Consider the following 18456-nt stretch of genomic DNA (forward strand, 5'->3'; position numbering starts at 1 on the left):
AAATCTCTAAAAAAAAAAAAAAAAACTATAAAAAGAAGGGCTGGCAAGTACTGCAGTGGTTAAGGTGACTAGACTCCCACATGTCCGCGGGTTTGAATCTGGGACCTAGCAGCTTGCTTTCTCACTTCCCTTCTTTCTCTCTCTCTCTCTCTCTCTCTCTCTCTCTCTCTGGTCAACTTCAAAAAAATAAAATAAAATAATGGCAATGAATAAGATAAAATAAAATAAGGCTTTTTTTTAAACAAACAAAAAAATTGTAAAAAGAGACAAGGGCACTTTCTAGAACTAAAGGGATTACTGAATGTAGAAGATAGAACAATTATAAATATCTTATATACCCAACACAGACACACTCAGTTACATAAAAGAAAGTCATAGATCTAAAGACAATGGTAGGCTGCAACATGTTGGAGATTTCAAACTCCACTGTCACCATTGGTCATCTAAACAAAAAATAAACAGAGAGGAGCCAGCAGGTGGTATGGTGATTAAAGGTGCTGGACTTCCACATGGTCAACAACAGTTCAAGTCCCAGACTTGGCAGCTTACATTCTCACTCCCACCCCCCCTTCTGTGTCTCTCAGGTACAATTAAATAATAATAATAGTAAAAATAATAATAAATGAAGTAAAATGAAATAATTCTTTTTTTAAAAAAATGTACTAGCATAAAATTTCCAAACATCAAAGTCAATTAAACTTTCCTTGAAATAAATAAATAAATAGAGAGACACCAGAGCTGCATGATACTAGAAAACAAACAGACCTGATGGGCATTTATAGAACATCTCACCCAACTACTAAATACACATTTTTCTTTGCCCTACATGGAGTATTTTCAAAAACTGACTACATAATAGAACACAAAACAAGCCTTTACAAATTGAAAAGTATAGAAAATATATCTAGCATATTTTCCAACCATAATGGAATTAAATTTGAAATTAGCTTCAGAAAAAGCCTTCAAAAATGTACAAATGCATGGAAACTAAACAATTTACTCCTGAACAACTTCAAAACCACAGAAGAAATTAAGATTTAATTTTTTTAATTTCTTAAGACAAACGATAACCATGACACAATATTCCATACATAATCTATGGGACACAGTGAAAGCAGTCATGAAAGCAGTCTTAAGAGAGAAGTTTATAGTAATTAGTGTTCACAAAAAAAAAAAAATGGAGTATTGCTGTGCTGTGATCCCCCCCGTCCCAGCTTCCCAGCTGGGTCTACAGGTGTGCATCCCCACACCTGGTTCTTTCAGACAGGTGTCTATGTTGCCTAAGCTGGCCCTGAGCTTGCAATCCTCCTGCCTCAGCCTCCCGGAGTAGGTGGGATTACAGGTATGCTGCTGAGCCTGGCCTTTGGGTTAGACCAGGAATTGAACCTGGGGCTCCCACTGTGGTCCCAGTGTTTTAGCAGCACATGCCACTGTGGCTGGGCCATCAATCTTTTTGAAGCAGAGATCTGGCTGACCTAGGGGTAAGAGCTCCTCAACCCCACTTCACTTACATATGGATCCCCTGCAGGGGTCTACACTCCAGCCAGCGTGGCTGATGGGACATACCACCTGGGAATTGTCTTCTGCTTCCTCCCTCTGTCCCCTTTGTCATCCCCTTACTTCCTCAGCCATCACTTTCCCCAGCCAGTAAAGTGTCCTTGCTTTGGGCAAGTAAGGGCCCCTTCCAGATAGCAGTGGACTTTGAATGACAGGGGTTTTTTCCCCCCCTTTTGGAAAGAAGCCAAAAGGTTCTGACCCCTGCATTCAGAGTACGGGTATCTCCCCCCATCCTTTCTGTGTCTAACCACAGTACCTCAAGCATCTCCATGGGGTGAGGAACTGGGAGGGGAGGTTAGCAGGTTTGCTTAGGTGATATGTCTGGTGGTTTCCTCTGAGGCAAGTCAAAGTCTTCTATTAATAAAATTCCTTCCTTTTCAGTCTCTCTCTTGCTTTTTATTTATTTATTTATTTTTTTCAGTTTGCTATAGGATGCGTGCACTCCTGGGAGGGGGGATTGGAGATGGAGGAGAGAGAAACAGAGAAAGAGAGAGAAATCACCCTCCAGGGGGGATGGCCACACCACAATCTCTTCTGCATTCTCAGGATCTGGGGCATGCATGTACAGGACTTGAACCATGCAGTTGGCTGTGTGGGATCCAGCTTCCTTAACCTCTACACCACCTGCTGCCCCCACTTCAGTCCTGATTTTTTTGGAGAGAGATTTTTTTTATAGGGCATGTGTGCTCGCTGGAGAGAGAGAAATAGAGAGACAGAAAGAGAGAAATCACCCCCCCAGGGGGGATGGTCATCCTGCAATCCCTTCTCCTCCATTCTTCTCTTGGGATTTTGGGCACACATGTACATGCGTCCAGCATGAGTTTCAAGCTACTAGGTCTAGGACTCAAACCATGGTTGACCACATGGGAGTCCAGTAATGTAACCATTATGCCATCTGCTGGTCTCCCCCCGTTCAATCTGAAGGGCTGCTCTTACACACTTCCCCAAGTCTCACAATTCATTGCATTCATCAACTCACTATTGTCCTTTGAGGAGCAGTGCTTGAAAAGGAAAGAGTCCACTCCTCCCTGCTGTTCTCAAACGCCTGTTTTGTGTGGCCCCTGGGCTGCAGCTTGTCCCCTGCTGCATCTAGTGTGCTGGAGCGGTCGTCTCTCCTTATCTCTGCACCTCTGCTTGGTCAGTCAGAGAAGGGGGTCCCAGTGCTGGGAGCGGCCTCCCCTTTGTCATCAGGGAACGTATTTCCTTCTATGTCTTGTGTGCCGCTTGGGCTGCCCGTGTCGTTCTTCTGTGTACTTGGCCTGTCCCAATTTATCTTTCTAGACTAAGGCGGGTCCTCTGGCTTTAATAAAAATGGTTCTCTTGGGATCAGGTAGATTCCCTCCCTGCCCAGTGATGTCTGCAAACGAATGGAGGTGGAGAATCACGACGGTGCCATCATAGGGGCCACTGATGGGTCTGCCGCAGGCTGCCCTCCTGCCAGCGACACTTTGGTGGTAATCACGATTTATTCTTTTATCATCAACAGACATGCCTTACAAGAATGGTCCAGAAAGTCTTCAGGTCTGCAGAAATGATTGCCAGCCCTTCTCCAGTCACCAGAGCAGGGTAAAGATGGATGTGACAGGCAGAAGCCTAAAGACGTATGGTATTTGTGCTGTAGGTTGTGTCTGGTGAGAGTTCTCAGCCGTCTGACGTCTCCCACCAGTCTTCTGGACAAAGTACGCATGTGTTCACGCTACTGGCGTGGCAGGACTGTGGGACTCTGATTCACTGGCTCAATCTTGGGGCAGCCATCTCACCCAGCTTCTTGCCCTTTAAGCAGTGATAGCATAAAGCCATCACAAATAAAAAGTAATTTACCCTCTCTTAAAAACGCTTTAAATTTTTTCTATTTGTTTTAACAGGTTTTTAAAGGAATAACAGGAATTTTGGGGGTTTGTTTTAACAGTTTTTTTTTTATGAAAGATTTTTTGCTATAGGGTAAATGTGCTCGCTGTGGAGACAGAGAGAGACAGAGAGACAGAAAGTGAGAAATCACCTGCCAGGAGGGATGGCCACGCCGCAATCCCTTCTCCTCCATTCTCCTCTCAGGATTTTGGGCATGCACATGCATGTGCCTGGTGTGAGTTTCAAGCTGCCAGATCTGGGACTCGAACTGTAGTTGGTCACATGGGAGTCCAGAGCCTTAACCAGTATGCCACCTCCTGGGCCCTGAATAAGGAATTCTGTCTTCCTTGGATGCATTTTGGGGGCTGCTACCAGGAAATGATTTATATCTAACCTAAACTCTTTTTGTTTTTATAATTGCCAGAAGGTGGGATGTGGCGAGAGAGAGGGAGAGGAAGAAAGCACTCCCCCGTGGGGGACGGTCACACCGCCATCTCTTCTCCATTTCTTCATCCTATTGGGATTCCAGGTGTGCATGCAAAAGTGCCTGCAATGCCTTCTGAGCCACCAGGGCCAGGGGTCTGAACCATGGTCAGCCGCGTGAGACCATAACTATTAGGTTTCCCGTAACCATTAGGCTCTAGCGTCACCCTCAAGTTCTTTTCTTTTTAAATTTTTTAAAGTTTCTTTATCAGGCAATCAGGCAACCACTAAGAATCAGTGTAAATAACAGAGCCAGAGTGCCACCACGATTTAACAGATTCAGCAGGTACTACATACATCTGGATGAATGAATGAATGGTATTATTATTATTATTTTGTATCTGGAAAAATATTGGGAAAACTCTCAGAAAGCCAATTTGTTCACTGTGAGTGAACAGAAAGCAGGGTATTCAACCACAGAGCACAGTAAGTAAGAAAGTCTGCCAGGTTAGTCTAATGTTATCCTGTGGGCCGAGTGTCCAGCCCGGTGCCCAGAGAGGAAGCCCAGTTTTGGATTCTCTCCCACATACATCACACACCCTCAGTAAACTGGGAAGTGTGGTCAGACCACACAGCCTTGGCAGGTGAGTGGTCCTGGCAGCAGAGGCAAAAAACAGGTTAGCAGGGTCTCCTTCCAGCCCAGAGCGGGACCAAGTGCAGCTGGTTTCACCATCTTCATCAGGGACTCAGAGGGTGGGCCGAGACCTGGCTCCTCAGCTGGGAGAAGCAGTTCGCTGCTGAGATGGAGGGTGTGCAATTTCCCCCTGAGGCAAGGCAGGGGTGGGGGGAGAGGAATGAACTAGAGATGAATTGTGAAAATGGCCAAAGCCAATAAAATAAAACCAAGAAGGTTAAGTAGGGCTGAATCCAAGGCCTGTGCCATGCCAGTGTTTTGGCAAATTCATAGAACGTGGAGGGCATTGCCAGCTAGTTGAGGAGAGGGTAAGGCAGACCTAGGTCTGAACCCTGCCTTTTCTACTGCTGGGCGTGTTATGGTGAGGGGAGCAGACGGCTTCCTGGTTTGGGGGCCTCAGTGAGCCCCTAAGGGTGTGTGTGAGAATGAGAAAGGGTGGCTATATTGGAGAGTGGAGTGAGTACTGGGTTCGGGTCTTCCTTTCCTCCTTGGTGGGCAGCCTTGTACGGCGCAAAAGCACCCCAGAATACACAGGTATATGGCTGCTCTGTTGAAGTTATCTCAGGCTTTCTGTGCTTCTGTTTCCTCCTCATTCGAAAGGAGCTAATGATAGATATTTGAAATGACTAGATGAGGGAACAGATAGGAAGCGCCAGGCACAGTGCGGTCCTTAATAAACTGTAGCTCAACAGAAAAGGGAGCGAGAACAAACCATCCACCCTCTCCACTGACCCTGATGCTTCTGGGGTGTATGTCTGGGGTATAAGTCATGGTCACCATGGAAACCTTTTGTCTCCTTAGTCCCTTCTGGTCCCACAGTGGGTGGATGGGGTGGGAGGAGGCAGCTGCAGCAGATGGGCGGGAGCAGGTGGCCTCCATGCTCGCCCGAGTGGAGGACCATGTCTGGGTGGGGCAGTGCAGGGGAAAACAGAATGAGGTAGGAAGTCTTTCCTGTCTCAAGGTCCCTTTCCGGGCCCCTTTGGCTCTGTTTCACCATCACACCTGCTTCTCAGTCCCTGGGCTTCTTTCTTTTAAGAGAGATTTTTGCTATAGGGTGTGTGCGCTTGCCAGGGAGAAAGGCCGAGAGACAGAAAGCAAGAACTCACCTCCCCCCACCCCGGGGTGATGGTCACGCTGAAATCCCTTCTTCTCCATTCTCCTCTTGGGATTTTGGGCACACATGCATGCACACCTGGTATGTTTCAAGTTGCTGGGTCTGAGACTCAAACCACTGTTGGTCCAGTGGGAGTCCAGCAATATAACCATTATGCCATCTGCTGGTCCCAAGCCCTGGTTTTCTAAGTGCTACCCAAGCCTGTGCTGGTGGTTACAGCCCCCACCCAGATAGTGCATTCTAGAAGAGTGAGCCTCCACTCATTCAAATGTTCTCCTGAAATTCTTGAAAAAACATCTTTTTAAGAATTATTTATTTAATTAATTTTATTTGTTCTTATGATTTTTTAAAAAGAATTATTTATTTATTTATTATTATTATTTCCACAAGAATTTTGCCCGAGAAAGACAGAGAAGAAGAGTGAGAAAGCAAGCCACCAGGTTTGAGACTCGAACCGCTGTCCGTCATGTGGAAATTCCAGCGCCTCAAACACCATGCCACCTGCTGGTCCCTTCTTATAATTTTTTAGATTTGAGCAGAGAGAGAGAGAAAAGGAAAAGGAGAAATCAGGCTGCCAGGTCCAGGATTTGAACCATGGTTAGCCATGTAGGAGTCCAGTGCCTTGACCACCACGTCACCTGCTGGCTCTATCTGCTGCAATTCTTAAGGACATTAGGCAAGGGGGAGTTCTCTGCTAACTCTAAGACATCTTCCTGAGGAATAACTATATATGTCCGCGCTAGCCTGCTCCAGTTTTCCTGGAAGCAGGAGCCATGCCCATCTCACTGCCTACCTGCTAGTGTTTGTCTCTCCTGCACTTCTGTTATTCAGGGCTTCCTAGGGCATGAATGTCATGTATGAAGGTGGTCTCCAAAGTCCCTGGGAGAGCAAGGGGCACTAAGTATGTCCCTTGACATGCCTGGGGACCCCTTGTACACTAGGACTGTGGAAAATCAACAAGCCATATATGAGAAGAGGAAGGAAAACCAGAGTCTTAATGCAGTAGGGTATTTGCCGCTGCCTGGGCTGTCTCAGCAGTAAGGCTGGGAAGGTTTTAAGGACCAGCCTAGACCAGAGCAGCCACTCCTCCTCGGTGTGCCTTCCTCCCACAAACGAGAATTAAAAGTCACATAATTCAAATGAATGGCTACTGAAATTCATGTCAATGTATAAAGGTTTGGGGATGGGGAACAAAAGGATGCTGATTAAAGGAAACAGAACTGCATACAGATATTAGGCACAGTGTCCGTGGAGAGATCGTGGTTAACTTACTGTATATAATGTTACAAATGGTTAAGATGATGGAGCTACCAATTACCCTGGCTTAATCACTACGTATTGTATTTATGTACTGAAAAAAAAAATTGCGGTATAACATCTGTTGTTAATAAAATTATTATAGATAAAAAAAGAAGTACTTTCAGAGTTTTTGAGAGGAGGATTGAGAAAGTAGAGATTAAGCGGAAGTAGATTCTGGAGGGAATGGTAGTTCGGAGCGGAACAGGGCCCTAAGCGCAACGTCCCCAGAGCTGGTCCATAACAAGCTCCTCTGGAAAGCAGCAAGCGGAGTGCTCCCTTCTGCAGCCGCCAGAGGTCATTGGCTCCTGCTGTTGGAGCTGCGAGCTGCCCTGGCTGGCTGGTCAGCCTTCCAGAGCCAGTGGAGCCCAGATGTTTACTGTCTCCCTCCAGCCCTGAGGCCAGCAGACCTGGAGGGAGCCGGCGCAGGGACGACTCCTTATAGAACATCTGTTATCCCATTGCCAGGGAAGGCTGGGAGCCGGCACCTAGGGCAGAGACCCTGGCACCTCTGAGCCTTTTGCCTTCAAGAAGTTCTGAGCACCCTGGGAGGTGAAAATGGCAAAGCTTCTCCAGTTACCTGCCAGCTGCTGGCCAGGGACCCAGATACCTGCTGCTGCCTAGGTTCCTTCAGAGACGAACAGCTCCAGAGAGCAGCTTCCCTCTGTGGGTGTCAGTCCTTCACTTACGGACTCACTCGACATTTTCCTTTGTGTGTGCGATCAGGTCTTGGGCAAGCAGCCCCTGATCTAAATCACCTCCATTGAGAAAATGAAGCAGAGTTTTAAACTTTGAAGAGTTCAGTCTTCACATTAACCTATGGCAAGCTCAGGAAATTCTTTGTCTTTAATTAAATAGACTTTGTATTTGCAGTTGTTGTTGTTTTTGCCATTGAGAGTGTGCGCTCACCAGAGAGACAGAAATGGAAAGTGAGAAATCACCTTGTTGTTGTTGTTTTTGCCATAGAGAGTGTGCGCTCACCAGATAGACAGAGAAATGGAAAGTGAGAAATCACCTCCCACAGGGGAATGGCCATGCCGCAATTCCTTCTCCTCCATTCTCCTCCTCCGATTTGGGGCATGCATACACACACTCCCAGTGTGATTTTGAATCACTAGGCCTGGGACTTGAACCATGGTTGGCCATGTAGGAGTCCTGTGCCTTAACCACTATGCCACCTGCTGGCCCCAATATACTGAGTATTTTTAAAAACCTGTGTCAATGATATCACCATCCAGTTAGAGACCTTGGTACTTCCTTGACATTCAGTCACTTGCAAGGTAGTCTGACAAAAGTCTACCTCCTCTTTTTAAATTTTTTAATTTTTAGACAGTGTGTGTGCTTATGAGAGAGAAAAAGAGAGAAGGAGGGACTGGGAGAAAGCACCCCCTAAAGGGGCATGATTATACCACAAACCCTTCCCTCTATTCTTCCATTCTTTTGGGATTTGGGGCACACACGCAGAATGTTTGCCAAGTCTACTTAAACAGTGGCTAAAATAACCTCTTTCTGCATCATTGGTTCAGGCCTCAGCATCACGTGTCTGAGCCTCGATGAGAATTCCCACCACCAATCTTTCGATCTTGACTAGGTTGTGCGTTCGAATCTGTCTTTATGCATTTATTTCAACCTCAGAGGAGCTCCTTATGCCCAGAGTACCAAATTCAGCCTTCACGGCCTGGACTTCTCATGACTCCCTGCACACCCAGTACTCCGGCCTGGCTCAGTGCTTTCACATAGGCTGGGCTTTCCTGCCGGAGGTTCCTGGTCCCCAGCCTGGGTGGATACTCCCTTATCTGTCCAGATCCAGAGGAATCTCTTCTCTCTAGGTGCCAGCTGTTCCTTCCTAGGTGTTGCTGCCATACTACGTCCGATGGTAAGGTTTTACTTCTACGTCTGTGTCCTGATCAGACTGAGAGTTACTTGAGAATAGGAACCCTATCCTAGCATCTATGTTGCCTTGGAATGATCTCAGCATGATCTGGGAAGGGCTCAATAAATGTTTGACAGGAAGGGCTCCATGAACGTTTGATGAATGAATTCATGTTCTCTGTGATGGTTAAGTCGCACAGCACAATAAAAACTGAAGTGGTTTTCTACCAGTGCTTGGTAAGTACTGAGCTCCAGGGGAGGGCTGGCCTGCACTGGTCTGTCTTCCTGGTAGGAGAGACAGGGTGAAGACAAGGCAAGCCGTGAGTACCTAGTGGTGTACCCTGAACACCGGCCGTGCACCAGGCAGCAGGTTATGCCCCCACACAAACACCATGTTGAATCTTCACCCTCCGTTATAGGTGTGGAGCCTGAGGCTTAGAAAGGTGATCCCAGGTCACTCGTCAAAATGAGAAACAAAATGGGCAGTGCTTAGGGGTTTTTTTCCCTTAGTTTTTGCTACAGGGCATGTGAGCTCGCTAGAGGTGAAAAGGAGAAATCACTTCTGGGCATAATGTATGGCTAAGCCACAATTTTTCTTTTCTTTCTTTCTTTTTTTTTTCTTTTGAGAGGTTTTTGCTATAGGGTGCGTGCGCTCACCAGACAGACAGAGACAGAGAGACAGAAGCGAGAAATCATTACCCAGGAGGGATGGCCACAGCGTGAGAAATCACTCCCGGGGGCATGGCCATGCCGCAATGCCTTCTCCTCCATGCTCCTCTTGGGATCTTGGGCACGCACGCACACGCGCCTGGTGTGAGTTTTGAGTCACCGGGTCCGGGACGCGAACCGCGGTCGACTACATGGGAGTCCAGTGACATAGCCATTACGCTAACTGCTGGTCCCTGGCTAAGCCACAATATCTTCTCCTCCAATCTCCTGCAGGGATTTTAGGCACGCATGCACATTGCCCAACATGTTTTTCAAGCCACCAGATCTAGGACTCAAACTACAGCCAGTCATGTGGGATCTAGCCACCTTAACCACCATGCCACCGGCTGGCCCAAGGGCAGTGTTTTTTATCCCAGCACTGAAAATCAGAAGACGAGGGTCAAGGCCCAGCTCAGCCAGTATGTGTAAGTTTGGGCCTGCCACAGAGCTGACTGGAGGCACAACTGGAGTCTTGACTCTGAAAGCATCTAAACACATTACACTGTGTGACTCTGGAGGACCCGCAGGCCCCTGCTCTCCAGCACGCCATTTCAGCCTTTCTGGCTGTGCTAGTCTTATCTTCCCTCCCCAGACTCCATTCTCTATTTCGGGGCCTCTTCATGACTTACAAGTTTATAGCCAAGGAGCTGTCCATTGTCCTTACCTCTGCTCATCTGAAAACCCAAGAAGCCCGCAGTCTTCAGATATTTAAGTTCCTGCTGCCTCCCTGCCCTGGAGGGACTTGTCCAGCCCCTCTCCACCAGCCCCTGGATGCTTGAATAGTCTGTCTGGGTGGATACACCCTCAAGAGAGGCCTCTGTCCTCTTTTACCCAACTGCCCATTCTGCCCCTTCCCTCTGCGGTTCATCATGAGGGGGTTAAGTTTCTCCTTTCCAGGCAGAGAGGAAGCACTGAGGAGTTCTGAGCAGAGCAGGGCTGCAGCATTGTGGAGGAGTGTGGAAGGTGACGTGGGAGGGTAGGGCAAGGGGTAAGAAGACTACAACAGTCCTGCTGAGGGTCCAGGTCTCTTGGGGGGAGGGGGTTTGCAGGACCCTTAGGGTGCTAGTATTTCACAGCCTCATTGGTACCTCTGAGAACAGTCCCTCCGCCTTCCCGGACCCATCAGTCCTGCGCTGTGGTCTTGCCCCCATTTCCTGCCGGCACCAGGCAAGAAGAGATAACCCCCCAGCCTCTCCCACCGGCATCTGGCCAGGGCCTCCCATCCCCTCGCTGGAAGCTCAGAAGACTTCCAGAGTACTGACTGCCCAGCCCCGTCAACTCCTGGAGGACCAGCCTTGCCTTCTCAGCGTTTTGAGAGGAGCCCCGCCCACCCGAGGAGCGACCCCTCCCCCACGGCGCTGTAGGGCCCGCACGCAGGGAGGCCACAGCCTGCTGATTTTTCTTTTGCTTTGGCTCATTTTCCTTCTGGAGCAGCAGGCTCATCTCTTGCATTTTTAATAGCTGAGCATATTTAGCATTCAACACACACGTGTGGGTTGATAAGGCCCAAAGAGAAGGCAACAAGCCATCCAGGGGAGGAAAACCTCCTCCTCCCTCCTCCCTGCCTCCCGCCCTCATCAGCCTCCATAGTAGGTGTGAGTTCTCCAAAAGCTCACCGTGCCCAGCCTGCGCAGACAAGAGGCAGCAGCTGGGAGGTCAAACTGGCTGACCAGGGTGGGGGCGCTGGGTAGATAGGGGGTGTCCTGGCCGAGTGGGGGCTCTAAAGAAAGGCTGAAATGCTCTTTGTAGCTCAAAGAGTCAAACTGCTATCTTGCCCTCTTGACGTTCACTTGAGGACCAAATCTTCTTGCCCACTTCCTCTGCTCTGTGAATTACGTGCTCATCAGTGCCGTGGGATACTGGCTGGCCTTCTTAGGCTCAGGCTCCCTCAGGAGTGGTCCCCACCGGCAGGGCAGTGAACTAGAGAAAAGGGGTTCAGTCCCTGGGTGCTGGGCTAGGAGGCTGGCAACACGTGTGTGGTGTAGCAGGGGCCCAATCTGGTAACACGCAGATGCTCTCTCCATTTCCCCTTCCTTCTAGCGCAGTTATATTTTAACCTACTGAGTCACCGAAGGGAGACAATAACAAAACCACGGACCATTTAACCTTGCGTGAGAATGTCGGGAGGTTGGCCTGAATTTGGGAGTTGTGTTTTTTCTTGTTGCACACGTGAGCTATTTGCGAAAGTGTGCCGAACCTGCTGTAAGTCTAATCTAAAGGCCATGGACCACCGTGGGCAGGAACTGCTTATGCTTTCATGGCCTCGAAGGGTTGCAAAAGATCTCAGTTGAGCAACGGAAAGGCTGGCAGGTGATTTTCTGCAGGGCCCCATGGGTCCTCCAGGTTCTGTTCCACCCACAGAAGCAGCAGCTCAAGGTGTGAGAAAAAGGTTCTCCCATCTTTCAAATGAAATTCAGCAACTCCTGTCAGTGAGCATAACGTCGGAGAGGTCCAAGAAGCCTGATCAACACACCATTGAATAAAAAACCAGAGAGGTCTACCAGGTCACCCAGCCTCACGTGTGTCTACCTCTTCGCTGTCTCATTCAGCAGCCACTAGCTGCTTGCAGGTATCGAGCACTTGCTAGGTGGCTACGGTGACAGAGTCAGGAAGTGAACTTTAAATGTTATTAAATACATATACATACATACATACATATATATGTATTTAGAATTCTATTTTAAATTTTATTTGTTATTGTTATTTTTAAATTTGCTATAGGACATATGTGCTCACTAGAGAGAGATGGGGAGGGGGAGTGAGAAAGCAAGCTGCTAGGTCTGGGAGTCAAACCATATTTGACCATGTGGGAGTCCAGTGCCTTAACCACCATGCCACTTGCTGGCCCCTTTATTTAGTATTTTAATTCAGTCAATTTAACTCACTTTCAGTGATCAGAAAATACATAAGTATGTTTGGAACAACTTGGATATGTGAATCTATTTTATAATCGCTCTCTTTCTTTTTTTTTTAAGTCAGCAGGTTTCAGTTCTTGGAGCACACAGTTGGCTATGTTCAGCATCTTAACCACCATGCCACCTGCTGGCCCCATAACCTCTTAGTTTTTATGAAATGTAAAAGTGACTTAAATTTTTCAGATGAAAATTTAGGGCCCACATTGAGATGTGCTGAAAGTAAAAAACACACAGAGGACTTTGAAGACTTAGTATATAAACAAAAGAATGAAAATGACCTCATTGATTAAAAGCTGAAATGATAGTAATTTTTTTTGAGAAGCTTTTGCTATAGGGTGCATATGGTTACCAGAGAGACAGAGAGACAGAAAGTGAGAGATAATCCTTCAAGGGGGATGGACATGGCGCAATCCCTTCCCCTCTATTCTTTTCTTGGGACCTGGGCATGCATACACACACACACATACCTGACTTGAGTTTCAAACTGCTGGGTCTGGGACTCGAACCATGGTCAGCCATGAGGGAATCCAGTGCCTTAACCACAATGCCACTTGCTGGTCCCAAGAAAAAATATTTTTAAAAATGAATTTCAGGGCTAGTCCCTTATTACAGCAGTTAAATGATATATATAGAGAATTGTATCCTATATGGCTGACTGAGGTTCAAATCCCAGGCCTGGTGGCTTGAAAACATGCCAGCTCCTGTGTGTGTGCTTCAAATCCCAATAGGATGGAGGAATGGAGAACGGATTGCAGAATGAGCACGCCTTACTGGGGGCAGGGGTTCTCTATTTCTCTCTCTGGTGAGCACACATGCCCTCTGCCAATATATAAAATATGAATTTCACCTTTCTTTTTATTTTGAGAGATTTTTGTTATAGGGCACATACACTCACCAGAGACACAGTGAGACAGAGACAGGAAGTGAGAAATCATCTCACAGGGGATAGCCATGTCACAATCCTTTCTCCTCTATTCTCCTCTTGGGATCTTGGGTGTGCGTGCCTGGCCTGTGTTTTAAGCTACAGGGTCTGGGACTCCAACCATGGTTGGCTATGTGAGAGTCCAGCGACGTAACCATTATACCATCTGCTGGTCCCTTACTTGCTTCTTATCACTTTTTTTCTTTTTCTTTTCTTTTTTTTTTTAGAAGTTTTTACTATAGGGTGTGTGCGCTTGCCAGAAAGACAGAGAGAGACAGAGAGACAGAAAGCAAGAAATCACGCCCCCCACCGGGGAGATGGCCACATCACAGTCCTTTCTCTTCCGTTCTCCTCTTGGGATCTTGGGCACGCATGCATGTGCGCCCGGTGTGAGTTTAAGCCACTGGGTCCGGGACTCGAACCACAGTCGACTACATGGGAGTCCAGCATCATAGCCACTATGCTAACTGCTGGTCCCATCAGTTTATTTTTTTTTTCCACTGTCCTTATCAACACTGCTGACTCTCCAGCCTCTGTTCCCAGCCCCTTCTCCTCTCCTGACCTCTGGTTCCAAACATGCAACGGCTGCAGACATCTTCTTGGAGCTGTTTCCCAGATACTTCAAAGTTCGCTGACTCCCCAGCTGAACTCGGCCCTTCCTCTCCTCCCTCTCTGGAAGCAGTGGGACGAGTCAGCCAGCTGCCCAAGCCAGGAACGTGGATATCATGCTATACTCTTTCTTGTATTCCAGGCCAAAGTCCTGGGCGTTTTCCTCCTTTGTACAATATTTCTCTGACCTGACCCCTTTCTACCTGCCCATCACCACTGCCCAGAGCCAGGCTGTCACCCGGCCACCTTGATTACAAGAGTATACAAGTGTTCTGGCTGCTTTCTGAGTGGCCCCGCGAGCATGCTTTATACTGCCATCGGGGTGACTGTACTACGATGGAAGACGGTTCTTCTAACAGCTCATGCAGTTTTCAGGGCCAAGTCCAAACTCCTACATTCAGCACTTCGACAGGAACTGCGTAATCTGGCTCTCGCTCACCTACCCAGTTTCATGTCCTGTGTCTTCTCACATGCAGAGACTCGATCTCTACACGTTGTTCCCTTCATCTAGGCACCCTCCCTGCTTTCTTAAAAAAAAAAAAAAGTTTATTGTGGTAAGAGAGACATACCATAAAATTTACCATTCTAATCCGATTTTCTTTGTCTAACTCCTTCTTCTTTTTAAAAAATTTATTCACTCGTTTATTTTAATTTGACCAGAGAGAGACAGAGAGAGAGAGAGAGAGAGAGAGAGAGAGAGAGAAAAGGAGAAAGCAAGCCACCAGGTCCAGGACTCGAACTGTGGTCAGCCATGTGGGATTATCTAGCACCTTAAGCACTATATTACCTGCTGGCCCCTCTAACTCCTTATTATAATTGTCCTTCATTTTATTTATTTATTTCAAAATTTGCTATAGGGCACATGGGCGTGCCAGAGAGAGTGAGAAGGCATCCCCTAGGGAGGTGGCCATGCTATAATCCCTCCCCCCAATTTCTCCTCTGGGATTTTGGGCACATACATACATGTTTCTGGTGCGTGCTTTCAAGCTGCTGGGTCCAGCACTCAGCTGTGTGGGATCCAGCCACCTTAACCATGCCACCAGCCGGCCCTGTACTTGTCCTTTAAATTCAGCTCAGCATGACCTCTCCTGAAAAACCTTGTCTGCGTCTTCAGCCTGAGCTAGTGCCTTCCTGTGCTACCAGTATCATGGCGCATCTTTTGATAGGCGTTCATTTCTCTTTACAGATGCATTAAGTCCAGGACAGACGAACAGGTTACACACTGCACTAGGATGCCTGGCTGAGGAACTGAGTAGAGGATGAAGGTCCTTGGTTAACTGCTCACCTGCTATGGGGCTGCACCTGGACCCTTTTCTATTTCCCTGAAGTGCACACATGACATCAGTGGGTCTGTATGCTTCCAGTGCTTGTTATAGAGCTGGCGCATAGTATTATAATAGGTGCTCATTAAATGTTGAGTAAAGACAGATGACTATTCTAGGCAATGGCACCGGGGAGAGATGGGGGGAAAGATAAGGTGATACTGGATGATCAGGATTGTGTTAGGGGGTTCGGAGCCAAACTGTAGCGGGTCTCCTATGTGGGGCTAATTCTTTATTCCGTAGGCAGTGAGGAACTCTTGGACTTTTTTTTTTTTAGAGGATTGTGAATTAGAATCACAAATTAATCAGCCTTGAAAGTAAGACTCAGAGATGTTAAGTGACTTGTTCAAGGACACACAGAAAGTTAGAGACAGAACTTGAATGTGAACTTGCTTTTCCTGGCCCTACCCCAGAGCTTACACTTCCACTCTGCATTCTGGAAAACAAGGTCCAGCCCCCTCAGCCTCCAAGCCAAGTTATTCCTCCTCCAATATTCAGCGTGCTCAGGAAGGCCCTAGGACATGAACCCAGGACCTTTCCCATGCAGCCCAGTTGCATTATCACCGTGCCACCACCTGACTCATGGCAAAGATCTTAAAAGTGTATATTGAGTTGGACTGAACTGAACATGGAGATTAATCTAAACCTCTCATTCTCCTCGAAGGTTCACCTCCTGGGAGAATGCTCTCCAAGCCTGGGGGGCCACGTGAGGCTCTTGGTTGCTCTTGCACAAGGCAAGTTCATTTCTGATCATCCACAAGCCCCTGGGTCTCCTCCTGGTGAATGGGCCATATACTCTCAGCAAACACGTTCTCAGGTGCTCTGCAAGTCACTGGGAAGAGGACTACAGGGTCATTACCAGGAGACTATGGCGGCAGGCAGGCCTGGAGGATGCCAACTAGGCCAGCTATCACTGTCAGGCTGGGGCTTCCCTCCCAAGCAACATCCTCCCACAGGATGACCCGAGAGCCCAGCAATCTAAAGAGAACAAAGCTCGTGTGTGAGGCCTAGCCAGACGGCAGGTACCTCCCCTCCTTGACAGCCGCGCCTGAACCGTCCCACTCCACCACAAGAGGCTCTTTAGCTGATCCGGCATAATTAGCCCTTTACGAAGTCATCCCAATTTCTAGCATGCGGTGACAAATCCATTGATGGGTGCTTCTGTTCCACGGCTTTCCTAGGTTTGAAGTTAAGTGTAATTAACTCTCATTAGTTAGCGGAGGAACTTTTTCTCTTTATATATAAATTTGATGGACTCCCCACTTGGCCCTTCTCTGTCTTCACGGGCTAAAGGCTAGAGGTTCTGCAGTAGCCAGTCCTGAGAGCTCCCAGCTGGAGCATTTGAAGATAGTCATCTTCATTCAGTTTGACTTTCCACCTGTCTATTCCTTAGGGAACCTTCTCAGACTTTTTGGTAAAGATAGAGCTAAAAAAATAAGTAAATAAATGAAATGTCTCTGATTTTCCACCATCACCTATAAGCAGCTGTTTGCCTCCTCACCAAAGGAGTAGCATTCTCTTTGGTTTGCACCCTTCCTCTGTGGTCAGCTCCTAATGACCTGCCTCGGCTGGTAGCCATTCCAGGGGCTAGAACCAGGCTGCTCCCAGCAGAGAGGCTCTGTGGGGCACCCGTCTCGGAGCGCAGGGGGCAGGACGATGGTCTCACTCCCTGCTGGGCAGACTTTGTGTTTTTGATTATTTACATCAGGGCTTCCCCTCACAGGGGTGGAAAATTGAGAGGAGACCATCTAACTGAGGAGTAGTTCCCCACTGCCCTGTTCTTAGACACACCTTGGCTCAGTTCTCAAGGGAAGAAAAAAATTCCCATCAGGCACAGGGCACTTTTAGAGTTCCACATGCCCCCTAGGATTTTCACTTCTTTCTTTACTTTTTTCCCTCTCTAGAGTAAGTGTGTTTGCCAGAGAGAAAGAGAGACAGACAGGGGAAGTGAGGGGCATGGCCTCTCACTCCCTCACCCCTCACTGGGGAATGACCATGCTGCACTTCCCTCTCCCCCATTCTCCTCTCAGGATTTTGGGCATGCATACACATGTGCCTGCTGTGAGTTTCAAACTGTGACTTGAACTGTAAAGGCAGCCTTGTGGAATCCAGCCACCTTAACCTCCACAGGACTTGCTGGCCCAGATTTGTATGTTTTTTTCTTTTTTAATTTAAAATTTTTTATGATTTATGATAGAGAGAATGTGCACATGGCACATGCATGATCGACAGTGTGTGTGTGTTGGGGGAGAAGCATGCTTGACAGGGTCTGGTCATGCCACAATCTCCTTCCCCCAACCCTCGAATTCCTCAGGATTTGGGCACTCATAAGCACCACCCACTATTGGGTCTGGGATCCGAACCATGGTTGACTGGGTCCAGGATATAAATTTTGGCTGGCCGTGGGCTTTCAGCACTGCAGTCTAGTAAGCCACCAACGGTGCCACCTGGGCTGGTCCCTCCTTACAGTTCAGGTTTCTCGTTCCATCATTCTGGCTTTCTGTCCCTGTCCTTCTTCGTTTCTCAAATGCCTGGACCTGATGCCCAGGAACAAAGCCAGCGAGTATACACTATTTCTTGTGGTGACAGGGAAAAGCAACGAGATCGGACAGCGGCTGGGGGCCGGCTGGCTGCCAGCACCCGACACTCACCATGGTTTATCCCTTGATCCTTTTGCAGAAAAGACTGTGTGCTGTTTGCTGCTGGAGGTAAGTAGATTGTCTTTGGGCGTTTTGAATGGCTTTGAGGTGCTGCTGGCAGAGTTATGGCCGCTGAGACAGGGTTTTGTTTTCACCTGTCCTAGTGATGTCCTGGGATTCGAGGCTGGCGATGCAGGAGAGGGAGCAGGTCTGCACATGGAACCGTGTCTTCTCTCTACAGGGGCAGAAAGAACGGAACTCAGCATGGTGTCTGTGGCAAGTCTCTCAAGCACACACACATCCTCACATACACAGCAGGCCAGCGAGGTGCTGTTTCTGCACGTGGGCAGCCCTGAGCCTCGTTCTGAGATTTGCAATGACATCTGCCCCAGTCCCTCCAACTAGCAACGATTACATTCTGCATTCCTGTATCAAATAGCACCCTAAGCCCACACCAAGGTTCTCAGGGGAGGCATTCCCCAGGCCATCCTTACGCAAAGCCACTTTCACAGGAGCAGCAGAGGGATAGCAGGTGTC

The 18456-nt window shown here is 48.0% G+C and overlaps 1 protein-coding gene across 10 annotated transcripts in view; it reads right to left on the reverse strand.

Moving 5' to 3' along the window:
* The window catches only part of ATXN7L1 (ataxin 7 like 1), a 67659-nt gene extending 49502 nt beyond the window's left edge, over positions 1-18157 (reverse strand). For all 10 annotated transcript variants that reach the window (XR_003549494.1, XR_003549495.1, XM_006149168.3 and 7 more), the window contains exon 1: positions 17932-18157. Coding sequence is in view for 8 of the 10 variants with exons in the window: in XM_006149168.3 (XP_006149230.1) it covers positions 17932-18137 (206 nt within the window). In the remaining 2 variants the exon portion in view is untranslated. The remainder of the gene's footprint in view (positions 1-17931) is intronic.
* Positions 18158-18456: the final 299 nt, after the last annotated feature.

The sequence above is a fragment of the Tupaia chinensis genome, unplaced genomic scaffold (assembly GCF_000334495.1).
Source record: "Tupaia chinensis unplaced genomic scaffold, TupChi_1.0 Scaffold000255_1, whole genome shotgun sequence".
Lineage (NCBI taxonomy): Eukaryota > Metazoa > Chordata > Mammalia > Scandentia > Tupaiidae > Tupaia > Tupaia belangeri.